General features: G+C 40.6%; 1 protein-coding gene across 4 annotated transcripts; it reads left to right on the forward strand.

Annotated features, from left to right (window-relative positions):
- Positions 1 to 423: 423 nt before the first annotated feature.
- Positions 424 to 24,141, forward strand: LOC145445038 (alpha-actinin-1-like). Of its 4 annotated transcripts, none has more exons than XM_080323132.1 (21): positions 424 to 613; positions 2,823 to 2,927; positions 4,260 to 4,389; positions 4,456 to 4,542; positions 5,309 to 5,396; positions 5,462 to 5,540; positions 6,025 to 6,106; positions 6,279 to 6,364; positions 8,460 to 8,552; positions 9,773 to 9,898; positions 9,964 to 10,145; positions 11,012 to 11,141; positions 11,858 to 11,949; positions 12,009 to 12,117; positions 12,182 to 12,322; positions 14,678 to 14,995; positions 16,403 to 16,528; positions 17,691 to 17,891; positions 19,277 to 19,360; positions 22,152 to 22,310; positions 23,246 to 24,141. In XM_080323132.1, the coding sequence occupies exons 1-21, from the start codon at positions 527 to 529 to the stop codon at positions 23,402 to 23,404; spliced, it is 2,664 nt and encodes an 887-aa protein (XP_080179258.1). In that variant the 5' UTR covers positions 424 to 526; the 3' UTR covers positions 23,405 to 24,141. The 4 variants fall into 4 exon arrangements, with proteins under 4 accessions (XP_080179258.1, XP_080179257.1, XP_080179260.1 ...); XM_080323131.1 differs by lacking the exon at positions 19,277 to 19,360 and adding an exon at positions 19,676 to 19,759; XM_080323134.1 differs by lacking the exon at positions 19,277 to 19,360 and adding an exon at positions 19,888 to 19,953.
- The last annotated feature ends 1,532 nt before the right edge of the window (positions 24,142 to 25,673 follow it).

The following is a 25,673-nucleotide window of genomic DNA, read 5'->3' on the forward strand; positions in this document are numbered from 1 at the left end:
TTCCCACCGCCTACGGTGGGTAGCGTAGAAGGATCGTTTTACGAGAGACTTGATAGATATTGCTTATGGCCGATTTCTAGTAAAGATTTCTACAGATAGCGGTTGTCGCAAGGAGTCGAATTTAACGCAGGTTATCCAGTGTCAGGTGTCTTTTACGAGCGAATATATTTCTTCAATCAGGACGGATTCTATCTCAGCTCGGAATACAAAGGAATGTATTGCTGATTGAAACATTGGTATTGGCTAACTTACGTAAAGCGAACGATCGACTTGCTTCGCTAACGCGATTGAGTCGATTGGTGTGAAATTACGAAGACGTGTGAAAGTTCCTACGCTGGTGAAACTGTGCTGCTTCTTCTGCTCTTTGTGATCGGAAATAAACGAGTTCGAGCGTATCTTGCTTCGCTTTCATGTGCGCTAATATTTGCGTCCCATTTCTGTGTAGCACTTTATCCGTCTGACACGGTTAGTGCCGTGTGTTGGTGAAAAGTTTAAGTGTACTGTCGGACTTGGAAATATACCGAACATGGATCAGAACGATTACATGGCCCAACAGGACGATTGGGATAGGGAGGGATTATTGGATCCTGCGTGGGAGAGGCAGCAGAAAAAGGTGAGTTCTAGCCTGCCGATGCAAGCCACCTAATATCTGCATTCGTGGGCTTCAAAACTAGAATTTACGAGCATATTACTCGTCGCGACCGGTCGATGTAACGCGCGGCTTGTGTGTCGTTTTGCAGGTTAATAATTCGCAGCATTTTGTGCAACCTCGCGACCTCTCAATACATTTAGATCGTGCTAAATTATTTTAGCTATGCGGCCGGCAGTATTTACAGTAGCCTGTAAATGACTCACACCTCTTGGCAATCACAACACACGCTATTCACCTACGCCAGGTGTTAGTTTGCTAGCGGTTAATGTACCGGCACGCGAGTGGCTGTTACATTTAGTATGGAATGCAGTGGCTACTATTGCGTCGCTGTAAAGTGGGCTTGAAATCGACAAAAACGCTGTTTCATATTGCGAAATCTTGTGAAGCTAGCGCTCAAAACATACCATTATGCGATTACTGTTGTGTTATTATGGAATCCCATGAATGCAATAAGAAATAACTACTGTTGCGACCGCGAGCTCGAAATCCACGAGAACCCGGTCTCAATTTGCGAAACTTGCGCATCGATTCCATCGACGAAAATAATCGTCGGTACAGAATAGCTCTGAAAGCAATCGAATCGCTGGCGGTGTCACTTGATCAATGGAATTTCGTGCGCGGTATTTCTCCCTCCGAATGTTATTGAGCAGACTTGAAGATTTCCGTCCACAATTGCGCGGTACGCGAAGCGTGACCGGCCGTGTGTTATTTCAAGTTTTCATTCGCGGCACTCGACTCGCTGCGTGTTGCGCGAGCGGGCAATTCGTGAGCGCTGCGCGAGAGAATCTGTCGAAATTCAGGTGGTTTCTTTAATCCGCCGTGCCGAATGTTTGCTACTCGACTACCTTTGAGCAATTCGTTTTTCGCGCCGCGCCTTATAAGGCAAGGTGAGTTGTATTGCGCCGTCCTTGTTTGTGTTCATCGCGACCTCGCGTTACACGGCTGGAATCGAGCGCAAAATTGAATCGACGCCTCCGTTTTATGTATTACATCTCCATGCTAAAAATATTCACAGAAAATCGCTTGATACAAATTACAATTGCCCAAATTTCATGATGAAGAGATTCTTGTAATCACAGAACGTCTACTAAATTACCACAATGAAATAATATTATTTATATTGAAATAAATCAGAATATTTACAGCTGTCTCCGAGGGCTGACAATTATCCCTGGCGAGTGTCCTGTGAAAAAATTCGGGTGTATTTAAATATAAATATATCGTTCAACTGTAAATTATCGAATGCATTCCATCTAATTTTAATAGCCACATATTAAGCTAATTCAGCTAATTGACAACTCTATAATGTGACATACCACGGTGTGGTTTTTCACGTTATATATATGGTATCATATATGTTGAATAATAATAATCAACTGTTTTCCATCTCCATGAATTGTCATTTTAAAGAAACTTTCCCACTATTTCATGCCTACCTTGTTATCTATAGGTTTCGATTGATGCTAGGAATTGTTACTGTGAATATTCACTGTCATAATGCCCTCTGGTATCTCATTGGTAGCAAGCCTTGCATCACTGAACGTGTGAAGTCACCTTTACAAGGGGCTACAATTTGGTTTGGTCCGCTGCCCGTGAATAGGGGATACTTCTAGAATTGTTAACAAAACGTCAGTGGCATCAGTTATTTGGAAATCCAAGCTGTCTTCTCATTGAAGATGATGGGTGACACTTGGCCATCTGATAGTGCACTCTCAGGCTTTGCAGTAACATAATATCAAATGCATGTTGCAGTTACGTTGCAGTGTCCATATGATCTTATACGATTTAACAAGAACTGACCGCTTGATTTGAATATTCGGATTGCAATTTGTTACGTTGGGCTCCAGCTCTATAGTAATGTTTACTTGCTAAAAGTTATCTTGTTGCGGCAAAAAGCTTAATCTTGCTAAAGGGACCGAACCAAGCATCTCTTTGCATCCCTGGGGTTGTCTGTTTGACTATTAGTGTCAACTTGCATTGAAGGAATCTAGAATCTGTCATTTTGGTTAATATGGTTACTGTCAATTAATATGGTACTGATGATATATGAGATCACATTGAATGCAGTTAATTTTGTTTTGTTGTGCTTGGGGTCTTGGTCTCTTATTTTATGACCCTGTTATTTAGTTATATTGCTGGATATTTTCATTGTAATCTGACTTCATTTCAGACCTTCACTGCCTGGTGCAACTCTCACCTCCGCAAAGCAGGAACACAGATAGAACTCATTGAAGAAGATTTTCGAAATGGCCTGAAGCTCATGCTGCTGCTTGAGGTGATTGTGTGACACTGTCTTTCATTTCGATGTTCTATTTCTTGCGTCTTGACTGTCAGCCACATGGAGCGTGCTATATGTTGTCAGTCTCGATCATTTCCCCATTGATATGTGTTACCTCGTCTTGGTTGTAATGATTTGGATAACAAAAGTAGTTTTTTTTAATAACAAAAAATATAGTTGCCTCCTTCCATCCCACCATGGGAGTTGGGTAACTTTGGTTGGTTGTGAGTTGGTGTCAAAACATGATGAACAAACCTACAATTATTAATGAAAACAACATTTCCGGGAAGTAAAGGATAGACTGCCATGGAATAGTCAGCATAGTCGATAAATTATTACAAAATTACCTTTGACAGCGTGTAACTATCATTTTTCCCTTTTGGGCGCAACAAACACACACATTTGCGAACTTTCCAGGTTATTAGTCCTATTACTTTGATGGCGTCATATTTTGCCCCTTCACCTTTGAGTAAACTTTTCAGAGGTTCGCCTTGGTTGTCATGCATCCTCATTCCTCAGTCCTCGTGTAAGCGAGCAGAACATGTAGTATAGTACCTGCTTTGCATACATTTTTTATGATGGACATGTGTATTCTTTGTAGATAAGACCTTGGAAAGCAGATGAATCCGAAGTTCATTACATCGAAGTAGAGATTACGCTATCAGATCGTCAATTATATATTATTTTGTAATATCACACATGTCCAACCAGGATTTCGATTTTACTCTGAGGTATATCAGAATCCATGATGGTACATACTTTTACTCTCCGTCATATTGTGATTTACCTGTGGTTCATACCTGCGCTCTGTGAACAAACCCAAGTTGGTGTTGATTTAGACATTTGTAAATCGATAAATCAATTTTTGAGTCCCACTAATGAAGAAGCTACACTCATTTGTGATCGGCAATGATATTTTGGAATCTAAATGTCAGACTGGTCAACAACGTAATATCGATTGATTTATGATCAGAGATTGCTATTTGAGAGACTGTGAGATGTGATGTCTGCCTTGTTCACAAGGGTTGTTTAATATTCGGTAATGATAAATAATTAATAATGACAGAATTCCCATCGTAAATACTATATTTCAGCCAACCTAACAATTTCATACGGCCGCCAGTAGAATTTGAAGGTTTTTTTACCTTTTTCATAATGAATCTGAAATCTTCTCTTATAGCTACGATATACTTCTACAGGTTAAAGTTGAGCCAAATCGAATGTACCATGTCTTTATCGCCATTAGCCAACCTAACGATGTTGTCAAGTTGCCAGTGAAATTTTATTCTGTCTGGTGACATTATGGAGATTAATGTTTCAATTTTACAGGTTATATCGGGTGAACACCTGCCCAGGCCCGACCGTGGCAAAATGAGGTTTCACAAAATTGCCAATGTCAACAAGGCGCTAGAATTCATCGCCTCCAAAGGTGTGAGACTCGTCTCGATTGGACCAGAAGGTAGGCGATTTAGTGCTTGGGAATGTTGGATCTTATTTTCATCCTGTCATCGATTGTGTTTAACAGAAATCGTTGACGGAAACGTTAAAATGACTCTGGGTATGATCTGGACCATTATCCTGAGGTTTGCAATCCAAGATATCTCCGTTGAAGGTAACTTGAAGTTCGTCAGAATAAAGATGTGAATAATATTATGGCAGAGGAGCTTGATTGTGTGTAAAAATGATTTGTCAGATTGTAAATTTACGTCTTTGAGACTTCATATGTCATCTGGTTCACTACATGAGTTGTTGCTGGCTGTAGTGCTCATGCTTTTATGGATCATTTTTATTGAAGGAAGAATTGAATCGACATACTATTTGCTAACATAATATTTGCCATTCACTCAAGTGTATGAGAAATGTACAAAATCAGGACAATAATATTATTTTATGGTGCAGATGCCATGTTTTAGATTTGTGGTTGTAAAATGCTATGTATCGGAGCCTTTTTAGTTTAGAATCTCATAAACACGTGTCATCCTTCTCCTCCATTAAATTGCTACGTTTCACAATCCCATAATTTCGTATGCTCTTTGCCTTTGAGCCGCCCTCTAAAGTATGTGTGTGCAGTGCACAGTACATGAGCTAATGTATCATACATTACTTTGGTGTTTTCTGCACATAATTTATCTGTAGTTGTGTGAGACTTTAATCGCTGTACATTTTTCATTCTTGGAATCTTTACCGACTTGATATCATTTCATGATGCGATTGTGGGTGTACGGTAGGCTACTGTACAATGTTCTTTTTAATTCTCTACTAGTTGCTGACAATTACCCCTGATGAGTGTCAGCTGAAAATGTTTGGGTATATCTCAACATGAATATATTAAACCTATTTAACTGTATGCTTTAATGACGTTGTACTTGACCCTTTAGAGTCGTCTGCGAAAGAAGGTCTTCTGTTATGGTGCCAACGTAAAACTGCGCCTTACAAGAACGTCAACGTGCAAAATTTCCACATGAGGTGAGGCACAATTTTTGCTGCGCCACGCCCATGTTTTTTTCAACGTTTCCTTCACATTTTCAAAGCTGGAAAGACGGCCTTGCGTTCTGCGCTCTGATCCATCGACACAGGCCGGACCTTATTGACTATGATAGTTTGAGAAAGGTAATGTACTGTTAGTACACTAGAGTTGTGAGTCACTCTCAGTTATATTCAAGATAGCAAAGTATTTGTACTTGAATGAAGTATTTTTTTGACCGAGTGACTTTTAGAATACTTTTCCTTAACAGCTGTGAGTAAAGTACTTACTAACTTCTTTACTACTATTCAAATATTGTTAAGAAGTTACTTTTTGCGCAATAAATACTAATATGGATTTTGTACTATTGCCATTGACCGAATGTTAACTCATGGGGGCAGAGAATAGTCACAGAATTGCTGCTGTATTGATATAAGCAAAACTACATCTGTGCTCTACTACATATAAAGAGGTATATAGTGTACAAAAGAAATTATCAACACATATTTTTTACCTAAGCATTAGATAGTCGGTGCTCGAGCGTATTAGAGTCTCATTGCGTTACTACCACAGTAGGCCTACCACTTTCTTCATTGATATTGATGATTAACCTGCTGATATACTTTGTAGGACGACCCCTTGACCAATCTGAATACTGCTTTTGACGTAGCTGAGAAATATCTGGATATCCCGAGAATGTTGGACCCAGAAGGTAGGAACGTTTGCAAGTACTCTTTATTTAACTGCGTTTAGCTTTGATTGTTTGCTTTCATGTTGACAGTAATGCTTGTGAATTTATGAGTTGTCTTTATTGTCTAAACACTGATTAATGATTATATAGTCCCTGCAGAACAAATTTCAATACTTGGGCTTTGATGTCACAGATATGATTGATTGTGCCAAGCCTGACGAGAGGGCGGTAATGACCTACGTGTCATGTTACTACCATGCGTTTTCCGGAGCTAAGAAGGTACCGAGAGTTGACTTTGTGCATCTTTGCTGGCACACTTTCGATGTCTCTCTCTGTCTTTCCGACTCTTCTGTCCTGTACGCTATTCCATTCCGTACTGTTCTTGAACCTTCTTCACTGAAATATTTTTTCTGGATACCCTCATTATTATCTGGTCATGTCTTCAATTTATAACGTAGCTATTAAATACTCTACTGTTTACATCTCAATTGGGAAATGTGAAGTTTTCTCTTAATGGGAATTGCTTGTACATTTTACAATGTAAAGTTTAGCAGAACATCGACTTAGAATACGTGCATTGCCTGGGAAAAATCAGTTTGTTTAAAGATTATGCATTGGCAAATTTCAATCAAAGGATTCTCGTTTGTAAGGCTTTAAATCTGATGGCTCTAGCTGACTTTACGATTCAATAACTTGTTTACACAATCATACCTCTTTGAGCTTTAGAATAGCCTACATTCCAGACAGTAGTAACTTTGAGTAGTCGTGGTAAATCCTGAAAATTGAATCTACAAACATTGGCGAACATGATCAATTGACGTGGATATGTGTGGAATGCGCGACTCCTCGTAGGCGTTATGCCACCAGGAATTAAATTAAACTGTTCTTCTAAACTCCAATGTCAGAAATGGTGGAGATACCGTTCCCGGATGAAAAATCAGTCATGACGTACGTGTCTTGCTTCTACCACGCGTTTGCGCAAGATATGCCGGTTAGTTGATCGCTGCACCGTTTGGGGAGTGTATCATTCGCCATCCCCACATTTGCATCATATGCGTGCGTGTTTGTGTCATCAACTTGAATATTACATGATTTGTTCAGCGCATACCTTTTAGAATCATACGTTGGCATTAACTTATTACAGTTAATGTGTAATCAAACATGAATCACAAGGATTTGAATGCGTGTAATCGCATTGCGATCATAAATAATGCATCATCAACTTGAATTACATAATCTGCTCCAAGTACTCCTTTTGAAATCAGTCTGTTAGTTTTTTTTTTAGTTTTTACAGTTAATAGCTGATTGAAAATTTAACTCAAGAATTCTAATTCATGTAGTCGTATTTTGCTCATAGAAATGTGTTACCTTTACTTGGCGTTGACCCGATAGCATATGATATGGATATTAGCAAACATAGACGCTACATTTGCCAAATGAAATCGATGATTTGATGACGTAAGATAGCATTTGAAAACGCTGATCATAATATCTTTTTTAATAACCGCGCAAAGAAAATGCTATCAAGATCTTCTTTAAAAGTGCATAATCAAGTAGAGGCTACTTCATGCCCCTGGTGACGTCACTTCAAACCGGGCATGAGGTTAATGCAGACTTGGCCAACAAGAAAATTATGGTAGATTAGAATTAGAATTATAGCTATAGGCTACATTTTTTCCAATTACACTAGAAGTAGAATTATAGCTACAGTTATTTTTCTCCAAATTAAGATTGAAATCAGAATTATAGCTACACAGGTTTTTCTTAAATTCGATTAGAATAAGAATGACTGAAATCGCAAAGACTTGGAAATTGAACAAAGCAAGGGGCATATCAAATTAGGAGCTCATTCTCATAAGCACAAGAATGACTAATGTCTGCGCAACAAGCTTGGCTCGTTTTGCACTGTGCCGTTCTGTGACATTTTCAGAACTAGAAATTAAGTTATAATTAAAATTAGGGCATAGAAACAGGTAACAAATTAGATTACCGTACCGCGGTTTGCTCTAATTATTATAATTATGCAACTGGAATTGTCTAGTTTTCCAAGTCCAAGTTTATGTGTGAGGGCCTCGTAGTTAGAATCACGACTTGATCACGAGAATCTGATGTCATCATCACATGAGTTTGCTCCATCTTTCTTCACCATGCATCCGTTCATTCATAGACATTGTCAACATGGCTAAGCCCGATGAACGGTCTATCATGACCTACGTCTCTGCTTTCTATCACGCGTTCTCTGGCAATGATCAGGTACGCACGCTCTCTCTTTTCTTACGCTCTGTCACGTCTCTCTTCGCCTTTCGCTTCTCTTATCAATTGACATATCGTTTGGATTTGATTCCGTTCCCCGCTCTCACGCTCGTGGATTTAGACCGAGACGGCCGCCAACCGCATCTGCAAAGTGCTGAACGTCAACCAGGAGAATGAGAGGCTCATGGATGAATATGAAAGGCTCGCTTCCGATGTAAGTATCTTCGCGTTTGGAATTCTCGGCAACAATCTAATATTGTAGGAAGGCTAGTGTTTTTGTCTGTTTTCCTAAGTTCATAGATGTGCTGACGCGGTATGTCATGTGTTTGCTCCTGTAAGTCTAAGGTTCGACAGTGTTTGTGTACTTGTCTTCTGACACAACTATGACGCCTTGATGATTTTCATAAATAAGTTCAATGTTCATATTATTTCTTTGGAATGGTGTTGTTGCATTCCAAGTATCGTCATAATGGCCGCTTCCTTTGTAAGACATTACAAATAGACGTTCATAGTTTGAGAGAGTAAGAAAGTATAATTATAAATTGGGACGCGCAAAGTCAACATGTAAGGGTCTATTTGCGTCCAACGAAGTTCTTTGAAAAGTCGCCAGGTGACAATGGTCAATTCGTCGCGGTGAAATCAAAGTGACTCGTCTCCTATTTTTCAAAATTTGTGATCCACATTTGTGAAATTTTCTTTTTTTTCCGGGCATATCTTGCTACGTTTATGTTTATCACGTTGTTTCGAAGTTTATGATGGTCAAGATATTGCCGAAAGAATAGGAAAACTGTTGTTATGTTAATATTCTCAAAATGTGTGAAATGGACATGTGTTACTTTGATTCCACAGCGATGGTATAATTATAAATTGGGGCTCACAGAGTCAATATGTAAGTTTCTATTTGCGTCCAACGAGATTTCATTAGAAAGTTGCCCCGTGACAATGGTCAATTGAGCCGTAGTGGCATTAACTGTTATAAGGAATGTGTATAGTGATTAAACGATAGTCCAATTGTTGTTGACATTGTTAACATTCATTTTCCACAGTTTTGTGTGAATTAATGGTAGGAATCACAAAAGCTGATTACTGACACCAACTTGTCTGTAGGAGAACAGGCCTTTTCATGATGCTTCCAGTGAACCACCATGAAGGGAAACGGATTGACCCATTTTATAGACCTATTCATTAAAGAATTATTCCCATATCTGTTATTTTGTGGAGTTCGTGCCTAATAACAGTCTTGGGTTATTACGCACACTTTGTACATGGTAAAGTCAACAAATCATCGCTTCGTCTACCCTGATAATCGTGACGCTGCACAAAATCCTTTGAACTGACCAAGTGAGGTTTAATAATCTCGCATAGGATAGATGTAGTGTAGGATCATGAATTGGTGTTGCTTCTGTAATTTCTATATGATCATTTTGTGTAAAGCTCTTGGAGTGGATCAACCGCATGCGGCCATGGCTCGAAAACAGATCCACAGACAACACAATGGACGCTGTTCAGAGCAAGCTCGACGATTTCCGAGACTACAGGAGACGCCAAAAGCCTCCGAAGGTGCGCATGTTTTATTTGCATTACTGGGTTTTGTGTTTTGTCGAACCGTGCGCTTCTTTTCCAAGGCCGAGGAAAAGGGACAGCTCGAGTCTGCGTTCAACACGCTTCAGACTAAGTTGCGTCTGAACAACCGACCGGCGTTTATGCCGTCCGAAGGGAAGTTGGTGTCTGACATCGCCAACGCTTGGAAGGGTCTGGAAGGCGCGGAGAAAGGCTACGAGGAATGGCTTCTCTCAGAAATGAGAAGGTGTGTTGTTCTCGCAGTTGTGAGCAGACTGGCGCAAAATGCCGGATTTTCATATTGCGCAACTCAAACTGCTCACATTTTAAAACTAGATCTAGAACTGCTTGCATTTCAAAACTTGCAACTAGAACTAGAACTAGTCACAATTCAAAACTCGCCACTAGAGCTACTTATATTTCGAAACTCGCAACTTGAACTAATACTACTTGCATTTCAACACTCGCAACTAGAACTGGAACTACTCCCTATTCAAGACTCACAACCACAAGTAGAACTAGAACTACTCACAATTCAAAACTCACAACTAGAACTAGAACTACTCAATTCAAAACTCGCAACTAGAACTAAAACTACTTGCATTTCAAAACTCGCAAAACAACTAGAACTACTCGCATTTCAAAACTCACAAGTAAAATTAGAACTACTCAATTCAAAACCCGCAACTAGAACTAGAACTAGAACTACTCACTTTTCAAGACACACACCTAGAACTAACAAACGTTATACGTTCTCAACTACCGGTAACTAAAACACAATTAGGTGGATTAAATTCTGAAGCCACTTCCTAATTTTCTATTTTATCGAAATTGGGTTGGCTTAGCACGCAAACATCGGTACAAATTTGTAATGGGAGGGATTTCGATCCCCAGAACTAAATTCCTAGCTTCGCCACTTAGAAGTAATGACTCTATGCTAGCAATAGCTGCAAGAACATCACACAACAGAACACATGCATCTGGATTTGCAACAGAGTATGATGACGTGTGCTTTCTATTCTTTCGGCAACTAAAATGGTTTTAAAGACGCAACTTGACTAGAACTAGGCTGCTCACTTTTAAAGTTCGAAACCGATTTGGTGTTCATGTTAGATTGGAGCGTTTGGACCATTTGGCAAAGAAGTTTTACCACAAGGCTCAAATTCACGAGTCTTGGACCGCCGGTAAGGAAAAGAAGCTGGCCGAACAAGACTACATGCACTGCCAATTGCAAGAAGTCAAGGTATGGGGTCGTAATCTTTGATTTTCAGTTAGAATCTGCCCTTTCTAACTTTCTAATATTGCAAACAGTATATTCGTATTGACAAATATATTTACCCTAAAATTTTTGACTGCCTCTCATTGAGACTCTGCACCTGCCAATAATAGGTGAATTTCACCAATAGGTGTGGTTCAAAGATCCATGCAGAGACTAGCAAACACGCTAGCGCAAATGCGCTTGTATACCCGTTGAACCTGACAGGTGTTGAGTACATAATGCGACACTACCAACTCTTCTGTCAATACATTTACAAGATAACAATGTTGGCATACAGGATGATGTATACGCACTTGAATGTAATAGCTATGAGCAGTGAATGAAATAATACTGTGCCATTAGAGAGGTTGTAATGATATTCGCAATGTGACAAGAAGATCATTTCCTGAAACCATAAAATTTCTGGCTTATCCAGTAACGATGACTTATGCTATAATTACTTCACGAAGACAAAGTTCTTTCTAAACTGAGAATTTGAATCACGGCCTCTGATGGGCTCTGATGAAAGTCAAAGTCTATCTTCTGAGTTTTGAACTGACGGTGCGAAAGTATGGCTTAGTATGATTTTTACTGATATGAATTTGTAGAAATTCTGAAATTCTGCACCCAAACTGCCCTTCCTTGCTTCTGCCTCTGCGTCATTTAGTATTTTATTAAAATCAGTGTTATTCGTGTCACAGGCATTGATCAAGAAGCACGACGCTTTCGAGACTGACCTTGCCGCCCATCAAGATCGTGTGGAACAAATTGCTGCCATCGCCCAAGAATTGAAGTTTGTGATTAGCTTGGTACACTTAGTATAGTCTGATCCTCATTTTTGTGTTTTCTCAGCGATCTGGACTATCACGACACTGCAACCATCAACAGCCGTTGCACTTCGATATGCGAGGAATGGGATAGACTGGGAGATGCTACTGGAAAGAGGAGAGAAGCTCTTTTGGTTAGTGTTGTGTATCCTCGGTTTGGTGTGCGATTTCAAATTGTTTTTACTTCCTTTCGATCAGAACGTGGAGAAATGCATGGAGGCCATCGAACAACTGCATCTTGAATTTGCTAAAAGGGCCGCACCTTTCAATATCTGGATGGACGGTGCTATGGAAGACTTGGAAGACATGTTCATCGTTCACTCGAACGAAGAAATCAAGGTATTACCTCGTCCTTGAATGGAGTTTCATTCTGTGTTGTCAATTCAGTAGTGTTTAAAATACTGTATCGTGTGGCAGCAGTGGGAATATGGATACAGTTGCCGTTATTTGTGTTACTGCTGAACTAACGTCCGTTATCAGGTTGTTTTCACTTCAGATCTGTCTGCCCTCAAGTCCTGAACCTGCCCAAAGTAGCGCTGATGTCTTAATTTCAATAATATGTATGTTTTTTTTGCAATCACAAAGAAAATTTGGTGTATTTTCGCCTATACTTTTCGGTAACGTTGTGGGTTGATCACGCCTTCCCGGATATGACACTTCTGTCAACGTTTGTAGTAGGATGCAAAACAAATTTGACGCAATTCCAACCCTTAGAAGCGAAGTTATTGCAGCTGAAAGTTTTGGATTCGCAAAAATAGCATAGGCGGTGGAAAATCCCAAAATTATGAATGATAAACTCGAATGAATAACTTCGCTTGTATGTGTTGAAATTGCGTCAAATTTGGTGAGCAGCGTTTTTCAGGCAACCTAACAATTTAATCATTGAATCCTCGGGATCCGAAATAAAAAGTCAATTTTGAACAACCTCCTGGCTAGCTTTGTTTTGCATGTTTTTGGATGCGATACCTATATAACCACTCGAGGATTGAAGAACGCCACATATTATATTTCTTGTTTATAATATAAATCCTGTGGAATCGGACCTCACTACTCAACTAAAATCATTACACAATTAATACTACGTTCGGTGTCGGACTTGATTGCCACTCGATATACGGGGATTTTGAAGGTCAAGCGGAATCGAAAGGCGACAAGACAAACACTAGAAGTCATGGAAATGGTTATATCAATATTTTGCTTGGGACTCGAGACTTTTGTTTCATTTCAATGGTTGTATTGAAGTTGAAATAGTAACTTCCGCCGTGAGACACGCTCTGCAGGGTATGTGTTGCAATTAGTGTACCTGGAACCATAATTCCACCTTGTAAACGACAGAGTGGACAGTTTTGCAATGGGAATTGCCACCCAAGTCTTTTGATTTCATCAATCGCAATTTGGCTCAACATTTAGTTCATACCAAGTCAGGCTGGAATTTGCCTGTTGGCTAATGGTTATCTGTCGAGCAGGAATTCTTGAACGTTTTTATATGGGGTTCCTTAACTTTGCTGATCGCGAACCCTAAAATTTTGGAAGACTCTGACTGAAAATGTGTCATCGTTTTGGCCTAATTCCGATTTAAGCTAGTTGATGCCTAGAAAGCTTTTTGGTGACTAAAAAAGGTCATTACATCAAGCCCATGGAAAATTCATCGTCTGAAATAAGCTAGCTAATGACTGGAGGGAGCATAATCTGGTTTTACAGTTTTACATACTGTCATTTCTCAGACCCCTAAAACTAGTTCGCAGACCCCTAGCTATTTCTGTGGACCCTAGTTAGGAACCCCTGCCTTATATATAGCCTGACTGATTTCGATTGTCAAAAATACCAAATTATCTGGAATATGGTATGGAACAGGGATTATTTTCTCTGTGAGCGATAACAGATGCCTGTTCATATTTGAACTTTGTGCATCGTCCTCTTTCTTCTGCACCATACATACTGGTACTCGTATAACTTCAAAATGAGTAATACTCCACTCAACCTCAAGTCCAATACCCAATTTAGAACGGAATCTCCCTGGCACTTGATTTCGCCCGATCTTGAGTACATCAACCTCTGTGTGTCGAACTCGAACTCTATCCAACCGGGATGCTAGCAACCTCAACAGATTGTTTGTTGGAAGGTTATGAATGTTTGTGAAATTCGGTCTATATATAGAGAAACACGCTTGAATTGGATGTAAATCGCGCAGAGCACTAAATTTTTTTCGGTTGACCGCTTTTTCGCGCCCCCCTTCAGATGCTTTCACGCCCCCCCCCCAAGGGGGGCGATGGCCCCCAGGTTGAGAACCACTGATATAGATGATATATTAGGATTAAAATTACTGAATTTTCAAAAACTTGGATATTGATTTAAATTCCGAATAAGGAAGACTGTAAAAAAATCAAGCTCGTTCATATCAAATCAGAGATCGTTCTTGTAAGCATGAAAGTGGTAAATGTCTGTGCAGCCAGATTGGCACGTTTCGCACTATACAGTTCTGCTGCAGCATTTTCACGATAACAGGAAATTAGTAGAATTACAATGAAAGTATGGAAACATTTCACTCACTTCCTGTTCCCATTACTGGTATTTTGCTCCAATGAGTCACATTTGACAGTTGGAATTATCTAGTTGTCCAAGTCTGCCGATATATACGATTACGCCTTGGTTATTTCTCAATTATACTTAACCTCGGCATTTATTCCCAACCAGGGTCTGATCAGCGCTCACGAGACGTTCAAAGCCACGCTCAGCGACGCGGAGCAAGAGAAGAACATCATCATGTCGCTGATGAACGACGTCGAGAAGCACAGACGCATGTACAACCTCACCCAGGAGATGGAGAACGTCTACACCAATCTGACCCCGGAGAAGATCGACGACAAGTGGCGCAGGGTGAAGGAACTCGTGCCAAAACGCGACCAGTCCCTGCAGCAGGAGCTTGCCAAGCAGATGAACCACGAGCGTTTGCGCGTGGAGTTTGCGACACTTGCCAACAAAGTCGGGCCCTGGATCACGGAAAAGACCGAGGTGAGCAGCCTACATAATATAATTGTATTTGAATTCTGCTTGAGTAATATATTCATATTGAAATATACCCGTACCTTTTGGCTTACACTAGTCAGGGGTAATTGTCAGGGTTGTAATGAAGTCGCAAGGTTCCGAGTCTCAAGTCGATTTTATAGCTTTGACTCTATTCCGGTCGAGTCATTTTTGATTCACCACCGATTCAAGTCCGAGTCTAATTCATCTAGTAGAGGGTCGAGTTCAAGTCATTGTGCTCATTTTTCAGTTTGATCCTGTTCAATCCACACTTCTAGACTCTGCTCGAGTGATATAGAATGGTTCGTTTTCAGAATACAGTAATTTTCCTCAGTCTTTACAATTTCTGGCCCTATTTTCCAAGTGTCTGGACTGATAGACGAAATACCAATAATGTGGTGACCAATGTTCCCTCCAAGCTGCGCACGTGCGCAAATGCGCAGTGCTTTCACGGTCTCTGCGCACAGAAAATTTAAGTTGCGCACAGAAAATCCAAAGTGATGACCTTTTTTTAGTCGTTACGCACTGTTTTCCAATGGTCTGCGCAGTGAGTTGGTGAGTATGCGCAGACCCGTCAAAATTAGAGGGAACATTGGTGGTGACCCTACTATTCTTCAAAGTGACAATGAAATGTTTATATTGGCCATCCTTGCCTCGGGCCACCCTAGCCTCGAGTCATATGAATTGGCTCGAGTCATGCAAAATGACCCGAGTACAAGTCGAGTCAATACAAAAACTGACTAGATACAAACCGGTTTAAGCACTTGGAAAAAATGAATGAGTCTAGTGGAGTCGCCAAAATATCGTGACTCGAGTCTTTACAACCCTGGTAATTGTCTCAGCAACCGGCAGAGAATTCTATAGATCTTGAATCAACGGTCGTATGTAATACAAAGCTCTTTTGAATTCTCTACCAGATAGTAGTCCCTGAGCCGAAAATAATCGGGTTTATTTCAATATGAATAGATTATCCAAGATATATATATTGAAGATCTGTACCTCCAAGAGTCTTCCCACATTGGATTAACCCCAATTTTTTGTGCGACTCTCGTCAGAATCAGTAACTAGTAGAGAATTTAGAAGAATTTGTATGTCAACTGTCGCATATATGTAAAATTCTTCTGAATTTACTATTAGTTCCTGACAATTATCCCTGACGAGTGTCAGCTGAAAATGTTCAGTTTATTTCAATATGAATGAGATTATTCAATTGTATGTTGAAGTTCTGTTCGCCCAAGAGTCTCTTCATATTGCAATAAACCCGAATATTTTCGGCTGACAATCGAAATGGGGAACTGGTCAGCGACTGGGGGAGAACTGAAAATAGTCCCTTCAAATATCATGATAGTGTATCATCGGTTCGGCATGACATAAGATCTCTGTTTGCTTTCCCAGGAAACCGTCCGTATGGCTCTCAACATCAAGGGATCGCTGGAGAACAACCTGTCCAACTTGAAGACTTATCAACAGAACATTATCGCGTACCAGCCCAACGTGGATAACCTCGAAATCATCAACCAGGTATCGATTTTGTGCCTTTATTGGAAATGACGACCCTTCGTGTGATTGACGTGTGTGGATTAGTCAGCATTGCTATTCAAGTAGAAGGAACGTCGTAAATTTTTGCTTATTACAAGTAGAAGTAGAAATTTCGAATGCATGTCAAAATTACTTGGAAAGGAAGTGAAGAATGACGGGTTTGAAAAGTACTTCAGTAAGTATTTCTAAAAAGTAGATCTATTTGTTGGGTTACGTTCTACTAGCAGTTAATCAGAGCTAGCCACTTTCGAGTTTCCGGTTGCATCTCTGCGACTAACGCAAACTGACCCATATGACAATGATGATGAAAATCGGTGCAAAGCATATTCAGTTACCGCGATACATGGGCTCCTTCGATTAGTTTTCGTGGAGATTTGATTCTTGAAGCACAAAAAGTATATAGTTTTGCCTTGAAATCGGTTGAGTAGAATTGAAAGTATTCCAAAAACACAGTCGATCAGTGAATAGTTCAAAATGGGGCCAATTCAGTAGGCAAAACCTACTTGGGTCTCAGGAACAAGTAGAAGTAGATTATTACTGACCACCGCTGCGTAATCATATGTGATGTGTCCCTATGCAGCATAGTTGTAACCAGGTCACAAGGCTCCGAGTCGCAAGTCGAGTCATTTTCAATTCGCCACCGAGTCATGGTATTATGACTCGAGTCCGAGTCCAAGTCATTGTGTTGACGGCTCAGTTTCCAGATAAAGTCTTGTTAAACCCACTGTTATAACTCTGTTTGGTGATATCGAATGGTTCGCATATATAATATACTAATTTTCCTCACTTTTAATAGTTTCTGGTCGCATTTTCAAGTACCAGTTATACTTACTACTCTTCGAAATTGCAATGAAATGTCACTCTGGGCCGTCTGAGTCTCGAGTCATATGATTTGGTTTGACTCGTGCGTAATGACTCGAGTCCAAGTCGAGTCGAGTCATTTCCGTATTTTGAGAAAATGACTTGAGTCAAGTCGAGTCAACAGAAAATCGTGACTCGAGTCATTACAACCCTGCCATGCAGTCGATCTCACTATGTCATAAATATGCATGGCCTTCTCAACAAGTTGAAATATAATTTGCAATGAAGGAATGTACTACATCTCTCGTGGCCAGATACCGAAATTGCTCCTTTTCTCATTTAGAAAGTGCAAGAGAGCCTTGTGTACGACAACCCGCACACGCCCTTCACCATGGAGCATATCCGCGTCGGCTGGGAGCATCTGAAAACCTCCCTGGCCAGGACGATCAACGAGATCGAGAACCAGATTCTGCTTCGCGACGCCAAGGGCATCACGGAGGAACAAATGAACGAGTTCAGAAGCTCGTTCAACCACTTCGACCGGGTCAGTCGACTCGTTTTGTTTCACTAGAACTTGGGCTCGTTGTGCCTGCAGGGTTTGAAATGAGCTTGAGGATGTCGCCGTGTCACTGCTTGTCGATGTCACCGAGACTTGGAAGTCAGGGTAGAAAGTCGCATGCTTTGTGTTAACCTTCAGGTATCGCAGTGAGGACGGCTTCATAGCTGGGGCTGAGCAAAATTGAGTACGAGGTTCTTGACCGATTCAATTCAGAGTCGACTATCAAAATTCTAGTAGATTATAAGAGAGTGCTGCTCGTTATCCCATAATAGAAAGAATGACTAGAAAAGTTCATATATATTCCTTTTCGTAGCGACACGCAAAATCATGACATTTTACACCTCATCAAAAATAATTTTATAGGATATTTGTTGACTATGATCATTTTGTTGTTTTTGTGGCAAAAATATTATTTCCATGAATATTCTCAGTCTTTTGCTACATGATTTGGGGCTGTAATACCATTAATCGCGGTTTCGAGACTCCCATGACGGGCGAAAGTTAGAAAACAGTTATTTTCACTGACAAAAATCTTTTCATAGCCTTGAGCATATAAATTCGAACACAACACATAACTCGAAATAGGAAGAAATTCTCTGAACTATTCTTCTCTTTGTTACCATACATTCGAACACAGAACATGAAATAATCGACTTCAATCATTACAATTGATACTAAACTCTGAAAGAGTGCTCAAAACATTGTGCTCAGCCCTATTGATAGCCTGTAATGAGGAGCACTGGCACAGAAGTATTACTACAGGGAGTCATACCACGAATTTGTGACTAGAGTTTTAGTTCATGCCTAGGTATTCTGCCAGTGGATCTTTCCAGTAACGAACAAAAAAATGAATGAAGTTGACACTTGAGGTGCAGGCTCGTTCATTGTCTGGAGGTAGATTGAGACTCCCTCTTTTCACTGTCAAATCAACAGTTTTATATGCAGGAATGTTATCAAAATTTATTTATGTCAACGAGAATCCTGTCTTCACATAGCAGGCGTAGTTGGTATTCGGATGCCATGAACAGATTCTGTAGTCATTAGGTGAGTGATTGAAGAAGTAGGCGTGCTCGTGTCAGCAGCTATAATAAGGACACTACACAAGAATGAATTCACTGTACACATAATATTGTATGAAAACATGGTCAGATTGGTCAGAAATGGAATATGCCTAGTTGGAAATACTGTCAGGTGATAAAAAAAGACACAAGAATTCGGCCATTGCAGTCTCTAGGTTTGGTGCGCGAGCGAGTTGTGTGCAGGGGAATATTCTTGAGGCTTACGAAGTACAAAGGCATATCTGCAAATACATATTCATGAAGACATAAGAATTTAGTTATGCAAACCTAACCAAACCTACACTTGCGCAGGACGGAAATGGCTGGCTTTACCCTGATCAGTTCCGTGGATGCCTTATCAATATTGGAATGGATGTCACCCCAGATTCGAGCCAGGTATTAGGTCCGCGAGGATAAATACAAACGAAACCCTTTCCCGGTCTTTCTATCGTCATCTCTCCGACTTGAGTAGCTGTATCGCATCCGTCATACGGCTTGTGCATGTTTTGGGTGACTCTCATTTCAGCGACAGCTTATAGCGAGACACGCAGCATTGAGTTGCAGTAGCTTGTGGCTAGGTTGTCGTGCTGGAATATACGCTAACAAATGACAGGTTCTTAACACAACAGGTTTGTAGCGTTGCATGCGGGTTAGCTAACGTGTGCGCATAATGACTTTCACTTGCATGTCTTTTTGCTTGTTGCATCATAGGATCACAGTGGACAGCTGAATCCGGATGAATTCCATGGTTGCCTTACGTCCTTAGGTTACGAGGTTGACCTCAAGGATTCTAAGGTAAAGCGATAGCGACATTGACGGTGTTGCCGCACCTCTTTGACACTTGTTTTATGGTGTGAATTGAATTGTCGCTTCTACATTCATGCTTATCTTCCTTCATCCACTCTTTCTTTCCTGGATAACAGAAAAAGCTTGGCTATCTCGAGCCTGATGACTTTGCCGCCGTTCTCATTTCTATGGGATATCGACTGGTACGAATCCTCTTTTTCTTACTGCTCTGTATATTTTCTTACTCACTCTAGCAGCTTCTGTGCATTTATTCATCAGTGGTTGCTCTGTTTGCAACTGTCCAAGTCCAATCGGAAGAGATATACCTTGAATCTGTGTTCCAAACTTCCTTTGAACCCACTGCCATGCCATGCCATGGTACTTTAAGATCTTATACTTATATAATATAGTATATTCATATTGACCCGAATACTTTCATTGAATGTCTAATCGCTACGTACAGATCCTCACACAATTTGTTCCTCCTGTTTTGGTGTGTATTAACAACAGCCTCGGCTGTCAAAAGTGGTGTTTCTAAAAAGGGAGCTTCCTGTAATCTGGTGTGTAATGTGTAGTGCAATATGTAGCAGCACTAAACACTGATGATGCAAAGTTTGTCGAACAAGCTTGGAGGCGTGGCTTATTTACGTCGTCTGGTAATAGCAAGCTACTTGGCAGTGCATACTAACATTCTATATTTGTTTTGAAAGATGTAGAATGTTCGCTTTTGGTGTAACCGCTTGTTTACAGCGTGCTAGTTGATACCATTTAGCCTACATCACATATGGAAACTTTTCTTTTCCACAAACACTCTATTCTTTACCCTTCTCTGTTTCTGTTGTATTATTACAATTTATATAACGCTGAATGTCAACCCAGGGTCTGCTATTGTAATATTTCACCACCAGAACACCGTTTTCCACCCTAAAATCCTCAATTAGTCCATAATTCATAGAACTGAAGTGCCAGGCGTACGTGTTGTCTGTAATTGCCAATGGATTTCATACCTAAAACTGATAGCAACTCATACTATGTATTTTGATCTCCGCAAATCATTGTGCTTTTTGGGTAAAGCACTGGAAATACTCATTGCGTGTAGGAGATTGAGAGTAATACAAAACCGGTAGGAGATGTTGATACTTGATATTATATTCCTGATGTTATATGACGTTGTATGAAATATTTCAGGTTTTGTTAGAGATGACTTGATTGACCGTTGCTAGTCACCTTGTATTAAATCTTATCTGCAATATTTACCACATTATTTACTGTTTTCGTCAGCCTTATGCTGGTGTTTCTATGTTCCGACCAGCCTATCCACATCAGGCAGATATAGGCCTATTGAATGGAAAAAGGATAGGCAATTTCCACTATAACTCAGCAGACTCTGGGTTGTTCAAGTTTTTGTCTGGTACCGTTTGGCGATGTGACCAAATGAGATTATATTACTGCGTTATTGTTTGCACCATATTCAGACTTGTACGAGCTACCAACCTAGTTAGTTGAGTAAGTGCTAGTTCAAGGTGCACATTACAAAAGTTAGTTTCCGAACAACTAGAAGACATATGCTGTCGTTTGAGATGATTGTGATACCTGTGTACTGTTGTGTGATGTTTCTGCAGCCATTGCTTGCTTAGAATCATCACTAGGGCAAGTTTTTGTTGTAGTCAAATCCGTGGAAAGTTGCATTTATGGACAAGTTCCTTGAAATTATTAGGGTATGAGTATGAGATACTCGAATCGTTCCGTGTCCAAGGCACTGTAGCGAAAGTAGATTTTGGCGACTTCAACAAAATCAATAGCCTAAAAAAATTGACCCGGTGAAAATATAATTTTCGGCGGTCTAGCCTGAATGTACGTCAAATCAGAAAGGCCCTCAAATTTGAATGACAGCGAAATAATCCATCTATCTATTTACATATAGTGCTTAATATTTCCAGTAAAAAGTTGGTTGCATAAAAAATCGGAAGAACTTGCTAAAAGTTGCATGAAAAATCGAAAAATTTGCAAAAAGTTACACGAAAAAATAAAGAAAAGCTGCAATGTAAGATTCCTCTAAACATCTTAAAACACATACTACATAACGTCTGAGTATTTAGGAAGCTTCCTGAAGTTGTAAAAACAAGTTACAAACACTTGCCCTAGTCATCACTAATAACAGTGACATAACCAGGATTTTTGGGATCAAAGCCCCCTCATTAGTTAGTTGTGTTTTAGTTTGTCAGTTGCGAATTTTGAAATGTCGTTGGTTCTTAATTGAGTAGTGGACGTTCTAGTTGCGCATTTTGAAAATGAAGTAGTTTGTACAAGTCTGAAGATGTTATTCGCGTGCAGCGTACCGTGCATGTATCCAGTCCGTATACCGGTGTTATCGCTGTTTCTTTTCCCGCGACTTTGCCAGGGAGAGGCTGAGTTCCAACGTATCATGGCAATCGTGGATCCTAACGCGAGCGGAATGGTCACATTCCAAAGTTTCATTGATTTCATGACACACGAGAACATCGACAGTGACACCGCCGATCAAGTGATCAACTCCTTCCGCATTCTGGCTGGAGATAAAGTAAGAGTTTTCTGTTAGTATTTATCGAGATTTGGCTTGCCAATTCGCTGTCGTCAAACTACGACACTACGTGTCCAGTATTTAAGTGGGGCCGTGCAACTTGCCTGCAATATTCTAGTTTTCTTTGTCCTCTCCTTGGTGTTCGCGATGTCCATATATGTGAGGGGCTCATGAACTAGTTTCCCGGGGTCCGTGAATGGTCATCAGGAAATACATCATCGTGTACCTACAAAACGATATGATCCTTTATCAATGAAGCCGTCTGTGGGACTACTTATTTTAGGCATGGAGATAGGGTTAAGCTTGACGTGATGATGATGACCTATTTTTTAGACATCGGGTAGCATTTTAAACATGAATATCCTAATTGAAAATTGAGCCACAATGTGCAGAACTTTTTCAAAGTTATCATCTTAGCAATTTTCTGGGTGGGCGCAACCGCCCACTGAACCTGAAGGGTTCCATGATGAAACAAGGTTAAGAACTTCTATCCTATGTCTTTGAGCCATGGCGCCATCTCCAAAGTGGTGTTGCAAGGGAAATATGTGTCTTGAAGTAGATGGGGAGGTTGTTTGATGTTCGGCGATCTTAATTTATACGCCTGAAAAAAGTATTTTTGACACAATATTTTTGTAGGTGTCTCATTTGCTTAAAACTGAAAAGGTTTTTTATCCAACCACTGAATTCTTGACTATATCACTGAGATCAATTGGTAGCTTTCTAAAAATTATGAACAAGTCTTTAATGTTGTCAACTGTCCTTGAAGTAGCATTCTGTCATGTTTTATACTTGAGATGTTTTGACCAGTTTGATAGTGAGAGCCTTTTCCCCCTAATATTCCACTACTTATATAGGTCCCGAAAACCGGTGATATCGCTAATCCATTGTGCCTTGCTACGGTCAAACATGTTTTTAACACTAGCTTTTTCCTTTAGCCGTACATTACTGCCGACGAACTGCGCCGGGAGCTTCCCCCAGACCAGGCGGAATACTGCATCCAGAGGATGTCGCCGTGGCGCGGACCCGACGCTCCCGCCGACGCTTTGGACTACGAGAGCTTCTCCACGGCTCTCTACGGAGAGTCCGACCTCTAATCCCTTTCATATACGCCCCGATTTACGATAATAGCATGAGGTTTCGATTTGCATACCCGCGGAACAATCCATACGGCTCACGGCTCTGGATTTTTGTGACGGGGGGGATTTGATGATCAGACTTCCCCGTGTCGTTAATTTTATCGGGCTGTGTGTGCGCCGTTCTGAAAAATTACTCATGCGATGTTGACTGCAGCAGCTGAAATTCGATATCGAATTTCTATATTCGTTATTTTATGTATCATAGACCTTATACCCATTTTGGTGCCTCTGTAACAGTTTTAGCTAGTGTTTTTGTGATCGCTGACTATGAATTTTCGGTTGAAAGTCGATGTGATGATAGGATTTGTCAAGCGTCACGCTAAAAGCTATTTTTATAGGTGTCTATTTCGCGTTAAACCCAAACGGTGTTATCTAAAAACCACTGAATTCGTGACCTTACCACTGAGATCAACTGGTGTCTTTCGGAACGATTATGAACAAGGCTTTAACGTTGGTACCTTGCAACTTTCATAACGTATGAAACTAGCATAGCCCTTTTTTGTTATGTGATGTATCGATGAAATTTCGCAACACTGATATCTGTAAATTTGTCGAACCCTTTTCGTTTCTATTACGTGCCAAGCTAATTACGCACACCTCATAGTACATGCTTAGTTTACTCAGCTGTAATCTACGACACTCTGTATCATATAAAGCCTACTAGTACAATACATCCGTAACAAATTTCGCTACAATTTTCTGATTGTTGAATCATGTATCTGGATAATATCGCCGACGCGTGCATTTGACGGCGGGCGCATCTAAATATGTTGGTATAGCGACTGAATTACGTCTTCTATCGTTCTTTGCCCTGATGAAACTGTAAGTGCGCGTCATGTGCATTTATGACATAGTAAAATTTAGTACCGACTGCTCGAACCCGCGGCTGGTGTGTTTTATTGTGTATGCTGGGTTTGCCATGGAGGCATGAAGGGCGCAGGCGTTGTTGGATTCAGACAGGTTGGATTCAGACAGATTTGAAGTCGTTGACGCAGTTGAGTTTATTTAGTCAACAACTTCATACTCTTCAAGATTGCGATCAAAATAAATATGGTAGGAAGGAGTGGTTGTTTGTGGTAGGCCTATTCATGGTGTTTTTCGCCTGCACCCTCGAGATGCTTTGATGACGGAGTTGCGATACGGCCCCATGAGGTCATCTAGTCTGCGCCCCCGTTTTTTTTCTCCTCCATGCTATCCGTGATCCTAGCAGGATAGCTGCGGATACCAATTTTCGAGTCTTTGGTATGACCCGGCCGGGGATCGAACCCACGACCTACCGCTCGAGAAGCCGGACGCATAACCATTACACTATCTCGCTCGGAGCAGTACATCGAGCATTTGGTGGCTTCACGAACACTACATCGCCGACTCGGATGAGATCGCGAGGAGAAGCCTTTCTACCACTTTGATAGAAATTCTGGAGTCGGACTCGAACGCGCAACTCATTGGTGTTGCAGCTATAGCAAGGAGTCGAAGCTACTTAATCAGTTCTTCAATCAAAAATAGTGGTTGTCAAACAGGGGTCGAAGGGGCAAAGATTTTTCTATCAGTAATCAGCATACCAAATTCGGAGGTGTGCGGCGGGACATCTTCAGGTCGATAATTGGGTCACGTCCAGAAGGAGGTCGGGGTACACTGTCCCGGAAGTTGTAAATGAGCGACATATACATTGTACTGTACACCTGTGCGTAGATTATGTCGATGATTGACTAGCAATGAAAGTGAGCTGGTCGCAGGCGAAATAGATAGTAGCCTATATGTCCGATAGTGCTCCGGTAATCTCGAGCCTGAACTGAACTGAAGTACGCCTTCGTAAGGATGACACAAAGTGGGATTCGAGTCTGATCATTCAGTCGCGGCTTCGAAAATATGCTGGGCCGAATGGCCATCTATTCCAGTGGTTCTCATCCGGTAAAACTTGAATGTTGCGGACAGGTATGAACCTTCAAAATGAAATTCTCCCTAAATTTAATTACGACAACTTGCATGTAATATTGGAAGCTTCATTTGATGTTGCCTTTTTGATGTCAGATATTTATACGTTGCTCTATTGAAGTTTCTGCAACGCAAAGTTCGCGAAATCGTGATAAAGACCATTAACAAGATATTGATTGTCCGGTGTATTTAGAAAAGAATATGACTTTGCTATAGGCTCTACTGTGAAGAGTTGTTTAACAGTCTTCATAGCTTTCACATATTACTTGTCCGAAACGAGTTGTACGCTGCC

The sequence above is a fragment of the Botryllus schlosseri genome, chromosome 8, assembly GCF_051294905.1.
Source record: "Botryllus schlosseri isolate E-star chromosome 8, Bs_hap1, whole genome shotgun sequence".
Taxonomy (NCBI): domain Eukaryota; kingdom Metazoa; phylum Chordata; class Ascidiacea; order Stolidobranchia; family Styelidae; genus Botryllus; species Botryllus schlosseri.